The sequence below is a fragment of the Anabrus simplex genome, chromosome 4, assembly GCF_040414725.1.
Source record: "Anabrus simplex isolate iqAnaSimp1 chromosome 4, ASM4041472v1, whole genome shotgun sequence".
NCBI lineage: Eukaryota > Metazoa > Arthropoda > Insecta > Orthoptera > Tettigoniidae > Anabrus > Anabrus simplex.
This window is the reverse complement of record NC_090268.1, coordinates 4,150,365-4,166,717: the sequence shown is the minus strand read 5'-3', so window position 1 is coordinate 4,166,717 and position 16,353 is coordinate 4,150,365. Positions and strand designations below refer to the sequence as shown.

Sequence of the window (16,353 nt, the reverse complement as noted above, 5' to 3'; positions counted from 1 at the left end):
GCAGTGGCCTCCACGGTATGCACTATCCAGCGTCTCGGTAGGTGTGCTAGGTACCAACTGATGAGCCCAGCCTAGCACACGGGGGCGAAACGCTGGCAACCAGGAATGAGTTAGCTGGAAAATTTATAATGTCCAATAACGGACCATTTATATTGGTATTATAAATTTACTCATTCAGAACAATTATTTCCGATTCCCTATGGGAATCAACATCTACATAATCCTGATAAGACAGAGCTCGTGGTATTTACCAGGGGGAGGAGGCTAGACGGACTGTCAGAGCCTTTCCTATTTGGGAAAAAAATTAGTTAAGACAACCTCAGTTAAGTACCTAGGGGTAATCCTTGAGGCAAGACTGAGTTGGAAGAAACATATAGATTATAAGGTGGATAAGGCTCGCAAGATTATGTGGGCCTGTCGCAGGGCTGTCGGGAAGACTTGGGGCCTAAGACCTAAGGTGGTCCAGTGGCTCTATATCTCTATTGTACGGCCCACGATCACCTATACATCTTTAGTCTGGTGGCCAGGTTCGGAGAGTAAAACTGTGACCACCAAGTTAAACAGTGTCCAAAGACTTGCGTGTCTAGGAATAACAGGGGCACTGGATACTACACCATTATGTGCAATGGAGGCCATCCTAGGTTTTCCCCCTTACATTTATATGTTAAGGTAATAGCGGGAATGAGTGCCTATCGCCTCTGGTCACTCGGAGGATGGTCCTTCAAAAACCCGAATAGAGGTCATGCCTCTATTCTTACAAGGCTTCACCAGACTTGCCCTATGACAATGATGATTGGGGATCTGATGAAACCTAGCTTTAATTTGAATTATAAATTTACAGTGGTGATACCCACAAGGGAGGAGTGGGCCGCGGATGCTGGGGCCCATCTTAAGTCTGGGGGCTGTACATGGTACACAGATGGCTCGCGGACGGAGACGGGCACAGGCGCCGGGGTCTGGGGGCCTAAGACTAGGCTCCCCCTTCCTATGGGTAAATATGCTACTGTTTTCCAGGCCGAAGTATACGCAATACTAGCCTGTGTTGTATATATATGGAATATGCCTGGACAGAGGACGCATCACTATTTGCAGTGATAGCCAGGCAGCGCTAAAAGCACTATGTGCAGTTAAAACAACATCAAAACTGGTATGGGAATGCCAAAGGATGTTAGATCAGCTGTGTGAATTTAGCTCAGTCACCCTATTATGGGTCCCTGGGCACACAGGTATCAGTGGAAATGAAGAAGCTGACAAACTAGCGAAACAAGGCTCAAAAGGTTCTTTCACAGGACCAGAGCCCTTCCTGGGAGTGTCACTCCGAAGCGTGAGACTGGTAATATCCCAGAGGACAAACCAGTCTCACTTAGATATTTGGAAGAGGTTAACTATAGCAAGGCAGGCACGTGAACTTATCAAAGGGCCTAGCCAAAGTTATAAAAAGGTCCTAATGAATTTGAATAGGACCAGAATGAGAATGGTAGTTGGACTTAACAGGCCACAATACCTTACAGAAACACCTACACATCATGAAAATCACTCAGGATCCGATGTGTAGAAGACGCAGTAAGGAGGAGGAGACCTCCGCGCATGTGTTATGTCAGTGCGAGGCTCTTGCAAGCACTAGACATCGATACCTTGGCTCACATTTTGTGAGCCTGGAAAACATCAGGAATGCCAATATCCGGACACTGGTATCCTTTATAGGAGCACTAGGGCTGGACTTGGCAAACCTGTTTAAAGGGCACAAAGGGTCTTCATAGACCTACGTGTGGAGCTCTGCGAAGACAAGGCTCACCCATTTCTTATCTATCTATCTATCTATCTATCTATCTAAGCAATGGGCACTTGCTCATAATGCAAGTCTCCTCGTGATTGTGGAGGCCGGAAATCATTTGCAGAAAGTACAGGCCATGAACGTCAGTGAAAGAACAGTAATAAAGAGGTTGTATGAAGCGGATTTACAGTCCACGAGTCCTGGTACAAGATCTCTGCCCTGCCGATGCCCATCAGTGCTGTTTATGCATGAATCCAGATCCTGTTTGAGGGCACTGAATGGAAGGGCGAAAGTATGGAGAATGCTTGGGGAAAGTTATTCCACCTTGTACTTCCTCTGCAAATGGAAGCTCTAGACTGGGATTACCATTGATGCATCCACACACCATATTTTCATCAAGAATGGGAGTCTGACATTCCTCGATACACTGGGGAGATAGTGGATTAAGCGGTGCCATTTGCACCTGTTGTCAGAAAGAACTTCATCCTGATGCAAGACAACACTCATCCCCCATGTTGCTATCTGTGCACGCGAGTACATGGATGAGCCTGCTCGCAGTCCTCATCTAAACCCGATACAGCATGTCTGGGATGTGCTTGGGAGACATGCCAAGATTTGTTTCCAATACACTGGCACACTGCAATCCAGGCAGAATGGGGGCTTGTACCACAAGAACATTCAAGATTGCATTCTGAGCATGCCTGATCAAATCACAGTTGTAACTGCCACTGGAGATGGTAATACCTATTACTGAGTCAAAGGAAATGTCTTGCAAACAAGTGGACAGATAGAATACATAACCCTTTCAGACCGAGTACGCACAATTGTACAGGTTCATATTTCATTTATGTCTGAGCTTATTTTACATTTTCTTGGCACTCAACCAGAACGCAGTGCTTGTGTGGGACACGTAGCATGTACTTCAGCTGTTTTTGTTTAGTGCTTGACCACCAGGGGGCAGGAAGAAGAGTTTAAAAATACAGTTCATCGGCAAGATGGCAGGAAGCAGTAATGCCTAAAGTAAGTATTTATTATTGCATTCATATTAATCTAGAAGCTTTACGGATATCAGAATATAATCAATTAAGTGTGCAAATTGTTTAACGAACGTAAATTGTGAACTTACAACATCGTACGTAATACCATGAGGTTTTGAATGTTGATACGCACAATTGTGTGGGCTAGGTTTCCTTACAGCCAATGCATGCAGGAGTGCTGGGTACATGACACAAAGAGGACTGTGAAAGCAGAACTCGTACTCTACGTGAGAAATGTAATATATACGATTTTAATGGTTTAAAATCGTTCCACACTGTAAAATTTCACATTTGATCATGTACATCTGTATATTCACACGTACTGAGTTGAGTTTTTTTAATTTTTAATTTTTGGTAAGTAGTGAAATAAGTCCTAACATGCACAATTGTGTGGGGTCTGTTTTTCAGCCGATAGTTCTTATTTTGTAAAATAAAGTGTAAAAACATGTATTTGTGAGCATTTTAGTAAGTTTTTGACATACAAACAAAAATTCACACCTCCAGTTTTCTTTCAGGTCTGACGACAAGGTGCTGCCGCCAAAAGGGCAGTAAAAGCAAAACTCGTCCTCAGTGTAAAAAAAATGTAATGTTTACTTGTGTTTGAACAAAGATTTAATTGTTTTAAATTATTGCCCACTGTAAAATAGAACATTTGATCATGTACATATGTATATTCACATGCATTGAGGTAATTTTTCGTTTTTGTAAGTAGTGAATTAAGTCCTGACATGCACAATTGTGCGGGTGCTTTTTTTTTCAGATGTTAAATTTTATTTTGTAGCATAAACTAAAAATATATGTATTTAAGAGCATTTTAGTCAGTTTTTGACATACAAACAAAAATTCACACTGCCAGTTTTCTTTCAGGTCTGAAAGGGTTATAAAACATTGCAGAGCCCCAGGTCTTGACATTTCCAAATTCGTGTTGGTGCACTGCTGTAATTGTCAAGATCAATAATTTTTCTCAATTATTTTCACGTGAGTTTTTAACTTAAGACACAGTGCCACATTGCTGCACTATCATACTATTTGAATATTACTAACTAGGTTTCAAACAGACTAACATAAAATTTTGTCTGAAATATGTAGTGTTCATATTTTTTCCAGTCCGAGCATTTATTAGATTCAGGATTCTCAGCTTCAACCATAATTTAAATAAAGCAGTGTTGTTAGCTAGATGTTGCCAGCGACCTCCGTTGTCCACTGTCAAATTTGAAGCCAAACATATGAGGTTTAACCAAGGCAAAATGGCAACTGTCTCACTGACATTTAGGCCCGGTTTCATCAACACATGTTAAATATATACTGACAAGTAGTTAGTTAATACGGAGTTAATAATTTAACATGTTGTTAGGTTTCTTGCGTTTCATCAAACTTTTCTTGTGAAATGTTAACTAATCGACTGTTAACTCTCCCTGTATTGCGAACTGGTGCGAATCAAGGAGGCAGTGGTACGAAAATGCTGTTTTACAGCGCGCTCCGATGCGCTTTTGTTTGAGCACAGCTGTAAAATATGGCGCGTGAAGTGAAAAGGAATCGTAGTTCTAATTTTTCCTTCTTCGAAAAAGAAATATATAGAAATTATTGAGAGCAAGCACACAGATGGCTTGACGATAAAAGAAAAGGACGAGGTGTGGGAGAAAGTCCGCGAGGTATTCAATGGGGTTACTTAACAGATACCTTTTTAGCGGGTATCCACTGTCACCTAGGGGCTGCCCGGCCGAGGCGGTAAAGGCGTGCTCGGTTCGCCCGGAAGGACGCTGGTTCGAATCCCCGTCAGGAATTCGGACAATTTAAGAAACGAGATTTCCACTTCCGGAGGTGCATATGGAACTGAGGTTCACTCAGCCTACACCAAAAATGAGTACCGGGTTAATTCCTGGGGGCAAAGGCGGCCGGGGTGTAAAGCTAACCACTCTACCTCATCACGTGCCGAGGTTAACAATGGTGGAAGCTTTTACCTTCCACTCCTCCAAGGGCCTTCATGGCCTGTATGGAGGTGAATTTTCTTTTTCTTTTGCACTGTCACCTAACAAAATCACTTCGTTAATTGTCCCACTTCAAACTGTGCTCCGATATGGGAGTTATTAAATATTGTATTGTCGTGTGCAGAACCAGACCACCTAGCAAGACCTCCCTGATTTGGAGGTTAGGCTCACTAATCACCTGAACATTAACCGATAAAGATCCCTTCCGATTACGACATATTTCGGCCAAATTGCCTCCAGGTGATTGGATTCTTACATGTATGCAATCTATTGCACCTAGAACAAACACCAGGAAAACGGCTTATTCCGTAGAAGTCGCGGATAATCTGCTGACGCTCTTCTACTGAAGGGAAGGTTATATACCTCCTTATCATGGATGCTATTGCTGCACACACTCAATAAGTAACTCTACTAACAGTGGCTTTAGAAATTGCAGCATTGTCTCCGACCATTGTGTGAGCATAAAATCGTAATATTATCAGTACCTGCAACATTGGAGAAAGAGATAAGTTTCTCTTCGTAGGATATTCCAACTTCACTCGAATTTCGTCAACAATCTTAGCAACTACTATTTTCGATAACCTTTATCTATGAAGAAATTTTGTATACGACAAATTTTCAAAGTCATTACGTCGCTGAATGCTTCTTCGATCATGATTATTGTATAAAAGATCTAAATAGAGATTCCGCGTCTAAAGGGCGATTCACAGCAGCCATTTTGGAACAGGTTGCTAAATGCTAATGTTAGCCATTTAACATGGGAAATGGCTGATGTTAACTTTAATATGCAGTTTAACATATGTTAACTTTAACATCTATATCAGTTGTTGATGAAACGCAAACTTTCTTAAATCGTATGTTAAAATGATTTAACATCTTGTTAAGTACTAACATGTGTTGATGAAACCGGGCCCTAGTGACTAATCACCAATTTCTTTGCTAGTTCCTAAACAATAAGACTTAATCACTGAATCATTAGTTGATAAAAATGTGTCTTGTTCTCGTTAGTGTCCATTCTTCCCTTCAAGTTTCGGAAAATGGTGGTGGTGGTGAGGGTGCATGATGATTTGCCACATCTCAAAAGGATAAGGTTGGGAACCCCTGCCTTAGATGATAGGTTAATTCAACTCACCATTATTGGCAAGCTCAACTAAGTTGTCTGGAACTCTGGCTAGCTGAAGGATTAAAGCAGATCCATTAATCTTTTCAGGAATATCCTCGTAGAGAAGTTCAACATATTGCTCAATATCATTGATACTAATTTTCTCAGCTGGTACAGAGTTGAGAGCAGCTACATCAGTAGAAGAACAAGAAGAGCTTGGACGAGGGGACTCTCCCTGCTCACCAGCTAGAAAATAAAATTATACACAATAAGTTACATGATATTATATCCACTCAACACACAACTTACAAACCTGCCTCCAAATCAAAAATGAAGGTTTTTTACAGGGTTATCTCCTGCAATCCTCACTATGACCTTGATAAGGGATGATAATTTTATTTACTCTTAAATAATCACCACCATCACCTCCACAACGAAGGCTTACTAAGTTTTGTAAAAACAAATGAGCAAACAGACAAACAAAACCAAAAACATACATATACATTAGATGAGGATAAAATGACACGATTTATTGACAACAGCAGCAGGAGTAGTTGCTTTACAGTGGTTGTATAGACTCTTCAGAGTAGCGGGCGAGTTGGCCGTGCGCGTAGAGGCGCGCGGCTGTGAGCTTGCATCCGGGAGATAGTAGGTTCGAATCCCACTATCGGCAGCCCTGAAGATGGTTTTCCGTGGTTTCCCATTTTCACACCAGGCAAATGTTAACTGTACCTTAATTAAGGCCACGGCCACTTCCTTCCAACTCCTAGGCCTTTCCTATCCCATCGTCGCCATAAGACCTATCTGCGTCAGTGCGACGTAAAGCCCCTAGCAAAAAAAAAACAAACTCTTCAGAGTGATATGGAGAGAAAAGACTGTTCCAAAAGAGTGGATGAAAGAGGTCATTATACCAATTTTCAAGAAAGGAGACAGGAAGCAACAGAGGAGTGACACTGATACCTCATACAGCGAAGATCCTTGAAAGAATCTTGGAAAGACAAATAAGAGACAGAGTAGAGGGAAAATTGGCAGAACACCAGTATGGATTCAGAAGAGGCAGGTCCACATTTAACCCAATATTTACATTGCATCAAATCATGGAAAGAATTGAGAATATGGAAAGGACATGGTAGTAACGTTTCTAGATATTGAAAAGGCATATGACAGTGTCCCAAGGAATTTAGTATGGAAAACATTGACAGAGGCACAGACTGGGAATGAAACAATGCAAATGGTAATAGCATTGTATCAAAATTGTGAAAGCTGTGTTAGAAGAACCAAAGTGAGTCAAACTGAATGGTTCAAAGTTGAGACAGGCTTAAGACAGGGAAGTGTATTGTCTTCCTTACTCTTCATTATCATCATGGATAGAATTCTACACAATATCAAGGAGAAGGTGATGGGCGAGCAAGTAAAGTCTATGCTCTCTGCTGATGACATTGTAGTTTGGGGAGATAATGAAGAGCAAGTACATCTACAAGTTGATTTATGGAATGAGGAGATAAGAAAATTTGGAACGAAGATTAGTACTGCAAAAAGTAAGACTTTGATCATGACAAGAAGTAATAGAAAATCCAAGGGAATGATAAAAATAGGAAATGAACCTCTTGAAGTAATGAAAAAGTTTAAATATTTGGGCAGCGTGATATCACAAGATGGAAATTCGGATGGAGAAATTGATTTAAGAATACAGCAGTCTGCAAGTTTCTACCAGTGTGTGAGAGACATTGTATGGAACAAAGATGTGCCAATGAAGTGCAAGAAGGTTTTATACTCATCCTATTATAAACCTATACTGACCTATGCTTCAGCGGCCTGGACGTTAACTAAGCAGAACCAAAGTAAGATACAAGCAGCTGAAATTAAGTTCTTGAGGAGCATACGGGGAAAGACAAGACGATAGAATACGAAGTGAGGAAATAAGGAGAAGCATGGGATTGTGTAAACTTCAAGAAGAGACTGATATAGCAAAGCTAATATGGTTTGGACACATGATGAGAATGCCAGGAGAGAGAATACCAAAGAGAACATTCATGGATACTGAGACTGGAAAGAGGCCTAGGGGACGGCCTAGAATGAGATTGAGGAGCTCTGTTGTGGACCTATTGCAAAGAGAGGAGTCAATAGCAATAAAGTACTAGATGAGGAATGATAGAAAGATCGAGTAATGTGGAGGGCTTTGGTACACTAGCCTACCCAGAGAGAATCTGGACAAGGGAATGGATGAAGAAAAAGAAGCCACTGCACTACATTTGGTAAAAACTGACACTTCAAGACAAGATTTTCCTAACGTTATAAGTAAGTGGAAATTAATGAAATCTTACTAGGAATGCGTCTCAGAGGAGGGATGTCCAGGGACCCACCATCCTGCCCCCCAGAAATACACTTACTTTTATAACCTAATGAAGAGTATTACATGCCATTTTCATTGAAGTAGCTACTTTCATTTCCATGAATTATGATAGTCATATTCCATTACCAACCCCAGCACCGTCACATCAAAAACAATCTGCATTACCTATCCACTGAACAGTACCTGTATATGACATTGAACGCGAAGTGGACATGAAAACTTAACATATCTGCGATATCTCTCACCAACAGAATATTGGTTTTTCATGCCAAATTCAGCATCATTAACACTCGTGACTCATCCAATTGTAGTGATGAATGCTTATTTCCTTTTTGGCATAAGAAAAAGTGGTACAATTTTATACAAATTCTACCTATGAATATTTAAGATTTACTGGCAGTATTTCACAATCTAAATGGCTAAAAGCAAGTGCTACATAAACATCATATCAGAAACAAGTTTGAATTACACAACTATTAATTAATTCCTATACAGCAATTTAAAAATATTTATAAACATGTTATTGGTATGAAAGTACCCCAACAAGGAGCAGTATCATACACTGCAGGAGCACATTCATACGTTACACAATCAACAAAAACATGTTAATATATCAACAAACAAAAAAAGACACTAGCCTGTCTTAAATTGAATCAAGTCAGATCTACAGAAAAAATTAAGACATAACCTCGAGACGTTCCTCCAACCATGGTAGGCTGTGCATCAGCCAGAGAAATCTCAATGACATCTTTTTGGGGAAAACAAATTTCTTTTTGTCACTTGTGCATAAGAAATGCAATTATTAGTTTTGATGATGATGCTCGTTGTTTAAAGGGGCCTAACACCTAGGTCATCGGCCCTTAATGGTACGAAATGAGACTAAATGTAATGACAATTTAAAAGTACAAAATCCTCCACTGACCAAAATGCGAAACGTGAGGACGAAGAACGAATGGATGGATATGAATTTAAAACAATCAGTGGATCCCACCCGCAATGCCTTACATTCGCAGAAACTGGCATTAAACAACTGACCAAGGGACTGCTTCTAAAACACAATACTGAAATGATGATGCTTGTAGTCTAAAGAGGTCCAAAATCCAGGTCATCGGCCCCTCATAATGGTATTTATAGCTAGGAAAGTAGAACCATGGTATTTGTCATGTTGCGGTACTAATCAAAAGTAGCGTAGACTCGCGGTATTCCACATATTATGGTACTACTCACAGGTAATGTAATGCGTACATGTAACACAGACATACGATGTTTCTCACATTGCGGCACCATTTACAGGCAAAGTTCCGCACGTAAGTGTACTAACCACAGGAACTCGTACTATCCCGTGGTGTTCCTCACATAGTGGGTACTACTTATCGGCAAGGCAGACCCATGGTGTCGCTCATATAGTGGTACTAATCACAGGTACTGTTACAGTAAAACCCAGCCGGAAGCACACACTGTCGTTACTAATCACATAACATAGTGATACTACGCGCAAGTAAAAGCGACCCATGGTGTTCTTCATGTAATGGTACTAAGCACAAGTAGTTTTATGGTTCTAATGTCATCATCACTTGGTCGCCCCATTTAGTAACCTCTTTCGACAGGCAGGGGATACTGCAGTCTGCGTCCCCCACTCACAGAGGGTTGTATTTGGTATTCGCTCAAGTCCACTGGCAAACCGGTTAGCCCCCTCCCCTATCCGCCACTTGGGACGCATACGACATCGAGTAAATCAGCACAAGTACCTATGCATGGAACCAAGATTGGAAGGGTCGCCATAAGACCTATCTGTGTCGGTGCGATGTAAAGCCTTGATATGTATATACGTCACGATTTAAAAATTTCAATTGAGAATAAATGGACTTCATTAACATTTTAAATTCAATATTGTACAATCTTAGTTATGTAGTGGTAATTTTAAGTGTTATATGTTCTGTAATTTGTTATTTCACAAGACGAAATAGATGTTACACATGGTAAGATATCGATATTATATAATCACAGTGGTGGAGACATCTATGTAGTAATTAGCGAAATCGTATTCCTTGGAATGGTAATTAATGTTATTAACACGCGAAAGGTCGCACCCGCGGCAGTTTGCCGCACTTTTAAATATTTGTTAATAATTTCATTGCTAGCCACTGTAAGGCTTAGGGCTCTCGTTTCATCCCTCCCCTTCCCTCCCTCTCTCTCGCCTGACGTTGATTATCGTCAGTGAATTGCCTGCTGCGTTCCGGAGTAGTTTAAGTTTTCTTTCACTCTCGCATCTAACGCGGCATATTGCCTTCATGCGACCCCTCACGTAGTGCATTCTTACATGACTGCATTTCCAAGAAAAGTAAAGTTCATGAGGTTTATGGTGGCTTTCAGTGAAGTGTGGTGCTGTAGTTTTATCTTGAATTGTGACCAAATCATTCATTGAAATGTACAAATGGAAACATTGCGGCAATTTGTTCACGCGCGACCTCTCGCGCTCCTTAAAAACTCTCGTAACTTTACCAGATTTTGCGACAAAATTCATTAATTTTTTTTACATTGAGAAAATATTGTTACTGGGTAATTATGTTAGTATTAGTCGAAAGGTAGTTACACAGGGTGCATATAAATATTTTTATCAGAGCATTCACCGCCAAAGGAAAATAGCAGCTCACTAAAATATGAAGGTTCCCTTCGCGCGACCTTTCGCGTTCTAAAACGGGTGTGACCTCTCGCGTGTTAAGTTAAAATATTCCGTTGCATGTCACAGTTATGATGAAAAACTATAAGGTAGATGATTACTGAGAAGGTTTTGAGATATAAAGGAGGTTAATTTAAGATATTACCAAAATTTATTGGGTTCAACCTATTCAATACAATAGAATTTACAAAGTTAGGACTTACATCCTATTAAACTAAAATTTGAAGGGACTGGTCTTACAGACAACCAGTTCATACTGCAAAATTCGAGAATATCCTTCAATAATTAATCTATATTCAAAACTACAGCCAACATGTAAGAATGTTCCCATTTAACTATCAGCATACGAGTTAACAAAGATCTATACGGCAACATTCAATTATGAACTCTTTATAACTCCTTCAACAAAATTACAGAGACCGCGAACCCACTGCGTAAATAACGAGATTAATGGATTAGTTGGATACAACTTTATAATCTACATAGCGCCATACTACAGTTAAATATTACGACTTTTCAACAAGAAAGTTTCAATGTCATCTCAAGCGGCTACTAAGTTCCATTAACCTTCTCTTCAACATGTAAATCAAGTTGCTTCCAGCCGAATTTCACTCAAACTTTGATACGGCAACTTGAGCCATAGACTTTCTTGTTATTATGTGGTTAAGGCCTAGTTTGTCTAATTTATAAAATCATTTTAAAATTAGTAGTGTAGTAATATCATACCAACTTCAACTTTTTCTTCGCAAACATTTTAAACCAAGTTTTTATTGTAAATTATTATTTAAGAACTCATAACAATTTCTCACATTGTATAATTTCACTCTAATCTTATATTCTCATTTTATATTTTTTACCATGACAATCAGGATCCTGATTTTTATCTTTGAGTATGAGTGTAAAAAGGCTGATGATGCCCTTTTAAAGGGCGAAACATGTCCCTTCAAATTTTAGTTTAATAGGATGTAAGTCCTAACTTTGTAAATTCTATTGTACTGAATAGGTTGAACCCAATAAATTTTGGTAATATCTTAAATTGATGTACATTTCAATACGGACCAAATATGATATTTGTAACATGTAATAAAGGAGGTTTTCGAGTTGATAGTACAAAAGATTTACAAAAAGCAGAAGAGTTGGAATTATCTAGTAGAATATACTGATATATAAGTCTAATAATCTCAAACAAGAGTGTTACAGGCACATTCTACTCGAGAAGAATGCATGTTTGTCTGGAAAATAAGCAAGAGTAAAGAGATGGAGGGCTAATATGTAAAAGTGAGCCCCAACTGTAGTAATAATGTGGATGCGGGGAGGAAATACTGGACCATGTGCAACTTTAACCCTGTAAGTAAAATTATTTCAAGAATAAAATTTACTGTGTCCACCTATTCAACACAATTATATTCTGTAGTGATTAAATCCTACATGAATTACATATACTAATTAGGTACATTCTCATTTAGACTTTCACGGCCCGTGTAACTATTCATGAGTTATATTTTTGGGCTTATGCCGTGTAAATAATTGTAAACACACTCAACGTTTCAAAAGGAACCTTGCCTTTCTTCATCAGGAGACAAAAGAGAAAAGAAACGACGTATTGATCGTTGCTAGGAGAAAGCAACAAGGAAGCTTCAAATGGTGCCCAAAGATGTAAAGGGGACGCCATTTTAGCCCAATGCTAGAGACAATGAATAGTAACAGCAAAGCATTACTCTCTAATGGTTCTGATTATAGGTAGCCATGATTCACTGAGGTTGTAACCTGTATCGCGGTTGAAATTATCTGGGTGTTCACGTATTTCAACCGCCTCCCTGATAATTCTTGGGCGATATTGCTTTATACGGGCAAGAACATCCACTTATTGGAACAAGACATCATGACCAGGTGTTAAGGCATGATCAGCAACAGCTGATTTATCAGGTTGGTTGAGTCTGATACATCTGGTATGTTCTTTGATGCGAGTACACACCGTTCTCGAAGTCTGCCCAATATAAACCTTGCCACAAGTACAGGGAACTCTCTAGATACCAGGTTGTTGTAATTTAGGCAAACTATCCCTAGTTGGTCGCAGGAGTTGCCTAATCTTAATTGATGTTCCAAAAACAGTTCGTACATGGTACCTACGTAAGATTTTAGCAATACGATCCATCGTGTTATGTATGTAAGGTAGGTAAGCAGTTCCTTTTACATCTTTTTTCTTAACAGACGTCCGATTATGTGCCGATTTCAGAACCCTTGAGATCAAAGCTCTGCTGTAACCGTTGCTCTCAAAGGTGGTTCTCAAGGTGTTAATTTCCTCTTGTAGATCTGACGCTTCACAAATCCTCCTGGCCCTGGTAGTCAGAGTTGTAATGATACCATGTTTCTGGGCAGGGTGATGGTGAGAATCTGCATGGAGATATCTACTGGTGTGTGTAGGCTTACGATACATGCTGTGTCCTAAAGATCCAGCCTCTTTCTTGGTGACGAGAACATCTAAAAATGGTATCTTGCCGTCAGATTCCATTTCCAAGGTGAAACAAATGGAAGGGTGTTGGCGATTAAGGTGATCCAGAAAGTGACCAAGATTGTCTTCACTTTCTGTCCATACGACGAACGTACCATCCACATATCGCCACCATATCTTCGGTTTGCAAGGTGCCGACGACAAAGCTTTCTCTTCGAAGTTTTCCATGAAGAAATTGGCCACAACAGGAGAGAGAGGACTTCCCATCGCCACACCATCTGTCTGCTCCCATTAGCAAAGAAATCTTTGGTTTTCTTAATGTAATCATCTTTATGTAGTAATACTGTGGTGGGACCGTTATCAGCTTTAGTGACGATGATATTATTAATTATTAATTTTATTTCTTACATCATGTATTTGTTTACTAAGAGTCAGAATTGAGGTAATTTCAGTTCTTTCACCAGAACAGGGAGCTTCTTCTTTATCTCATATTTAATCATCATTATGCACTTCTATGGGGAGTTTTTGAATGTTAGATTCAATTTCCGCGACTGTAGTAATCAGGTCGTCTGTTTTTTTCGGGTTAGGCCAATTAAATTTCAGCCCTTTATCAAGAAGGGATAGTTCATTATCTGAAAAGTCAGTATTAGATAAGTTCACTGTTGTAGGAAAATGATTTAATCCAGTGGAGGGGGTTAGTTTTACTGTTAACATTATTCAGTTTGTTCTTAGTGTTTTTTTGCAATTGTATCAGTTTATTATCTAATGTTGTCTGTTTCTTATTCACTATGTCATGTACCTTTTCACTGACAAACCTAGAGTATGAACTCCATTCTAATGGGGATATACTAGAGGATATTTCAAGATGCGTCTTATAAAGCTTTAGGTTCAGGAACGATTTCTTTTTGTAATGCGCCTTGATTTCGTTTTTTAACCAAAAATCATTAACTTTCTTTTGAGTTCTACATGAAACAGGGGTCAAAAAGTTTTTTCTTTGAAGGTGTTTAAGAAATTTGGGAAATTTGCTTCGTACATTCTTTTAAAAACTGAATATCTCTAGATATTTTGCTGACCTTGACTTTGAGATTAAGATATCTATTCCTTTTTGTAGCCTAATAGTGTCGGAATGGGAAAAGAACAAGTGTTGACCAACGGAGATCGGATAGGATAGCACAATTAAGTGGAAGCAATGCCAGGACACAGTTAAGGGCCCTGTGGTCGCCAACCCACGCTCCCAAGTTGAGAGCCTCTGGAGCCCCTTTTAATCGCTTCTTACAACAGGCAGGAGATACTGTGGGTGTTGTTCTACCACCCCCATCCACAGAAGGATCAGTGGAGAGATGGCATGGAATGTTGTTAGGACACAAATACACGTGAGCAGAGCTTTTAACAGTAAGAATGATCATAATATCGAGATGAGTCTGGAATTCAAGGACACATTGGGCAAATACTCATTTGTAGGACAAGGAGTAAGGGACTGGAATAATTTATCAAGGGAAATGTTCGATAAATTTCTAAGTCGTTTTGAAAACGTTTAAGAAGAGGCAACTGATAAGTAATCTGTCACCTCAGCAACAGCCCTAAATGCAGATCATAATGATTGATTGATTGATTGATTGACTGATAGCACCAAGAACCTAGGTATCATCATGGACAAGAAGCTGAACCGGACCAAATACATACAACATTTGGAGGAGTACTCAAGACACATACAAGAGAACCTATTATAAAATATGGCAGTGAAGTACTTACTACAGCGCCCAATCAAACAGTGATCACCTTGAGAGGTGTCAGAATAATGCCCTAGGAATCATACCAGGCGCAATAAAAACCAGGAAGAGATGAAACAAGAAACAGCCAACGCATATCTCAGCTTAAAAAGACCTGGGCCAAAAAACCAGTTACTAGCCCCAATCTTAAAACCCAAAAACATCCTTTGAGTCACACCAAAGAATATATTAATAAGAGCAATCTGCAAATAAAACTTGAACCACTCTGTATATATCCAAGTGACTGCAGATCTTACTTTGCCTGCAAGAAAGACTGTTCACCATATGATCTAAAACATACAGTAGAAGAAAGATAGCAGTCAAACCAATAGACAAGGAAACAGAACTGGGACAGGAACACATTCATCTCTCTTCTCCCTCCACTTTCCAGTAGGCCAAAACAAATTTTGATGGAGAGATAAAAGCAATTTCCCATCCACTAGAACAGTTAGGCTATTAGGCAGAAACAATGATTACCAAAAATTTGTTATCCTTACAGATTCAAAGGCAGCCATCCAAGCTGTCTCATCAAATAACGTCTCAATAAAAATAAAGAACTGAAAGAAATTCTAAATGTATGATAAAAACCCTCCAAAGACTACACAAACAGATCTCATTTCAGTTGATTCCTTCCAATGCTGGAATAACAGGTAATGAAGAGGCAGACAGATTAGCCAAAAAAGGTACCACACTACAACAATCTGACAGTCAGACTGATTTTATGTCAACAAAAAGGATTCTGAAAAATACTATTAAAAATAGGCATGAAGAAATGGCAAAGAAAACAGCAGAAACAAAATTATGAAAGGATATTGCTGCTAAATGAGATCAGTATAAAATAAAACCAAGAAGAGAAGCTGTAGCCTTCTTCAGACTAAACAATGGCCACGACTGTCTTGCAGCTCATCTGAAACTAATCACAATCCTGAGATCCAAAAAATGCATATTTTGCCTTGACCCTGGAACCAAAATGGATAAGGAACACCTGCTACATTGCAACAAACTTGATATGACAGCCAGAACTTTAGGAAATCTCACTCAACTATATTGGAGCGCAAGAAAGCTGATGGATTGGAATCCGAGCTAGCCATAAGATACAACAACAACTGATAGCCATCTTTCTTATGATATTTAAGGAACCCTGAATTGATTGATTTTAAGGGTGAAGTCCCTAGTGCTAAGCTCTGTAGCACAGTAG

At 39.5% G+C, this 16,353-nt stretch overlaps 1 protein-coding gene across 3 annotated transcripts in view; it reads right to left on the bottom strand.

Moving 5' to 3' along the window:
• Kap3 (kinesin associated protein 3) overlaps positions 1-16,353 on the bottom strand; it is a 388,285-nt gene that overhangs the window by 363,561 nt on the left and 8,371 nt on the right. For all 3 annotated transcript variants that reach the window (XM_067144995.2, XM_067144996.2, XM_067144998.2), the window contains exon 4: positions 5,932-6,147. In XM_067144995.2, the coding sequence (XP_067001096.1) occupies positions 5,932-6,147 (216 nt within the window). The remainder of the gene's footprint in view (positions 1-5,931; positions 6,148-16,353) is intronic.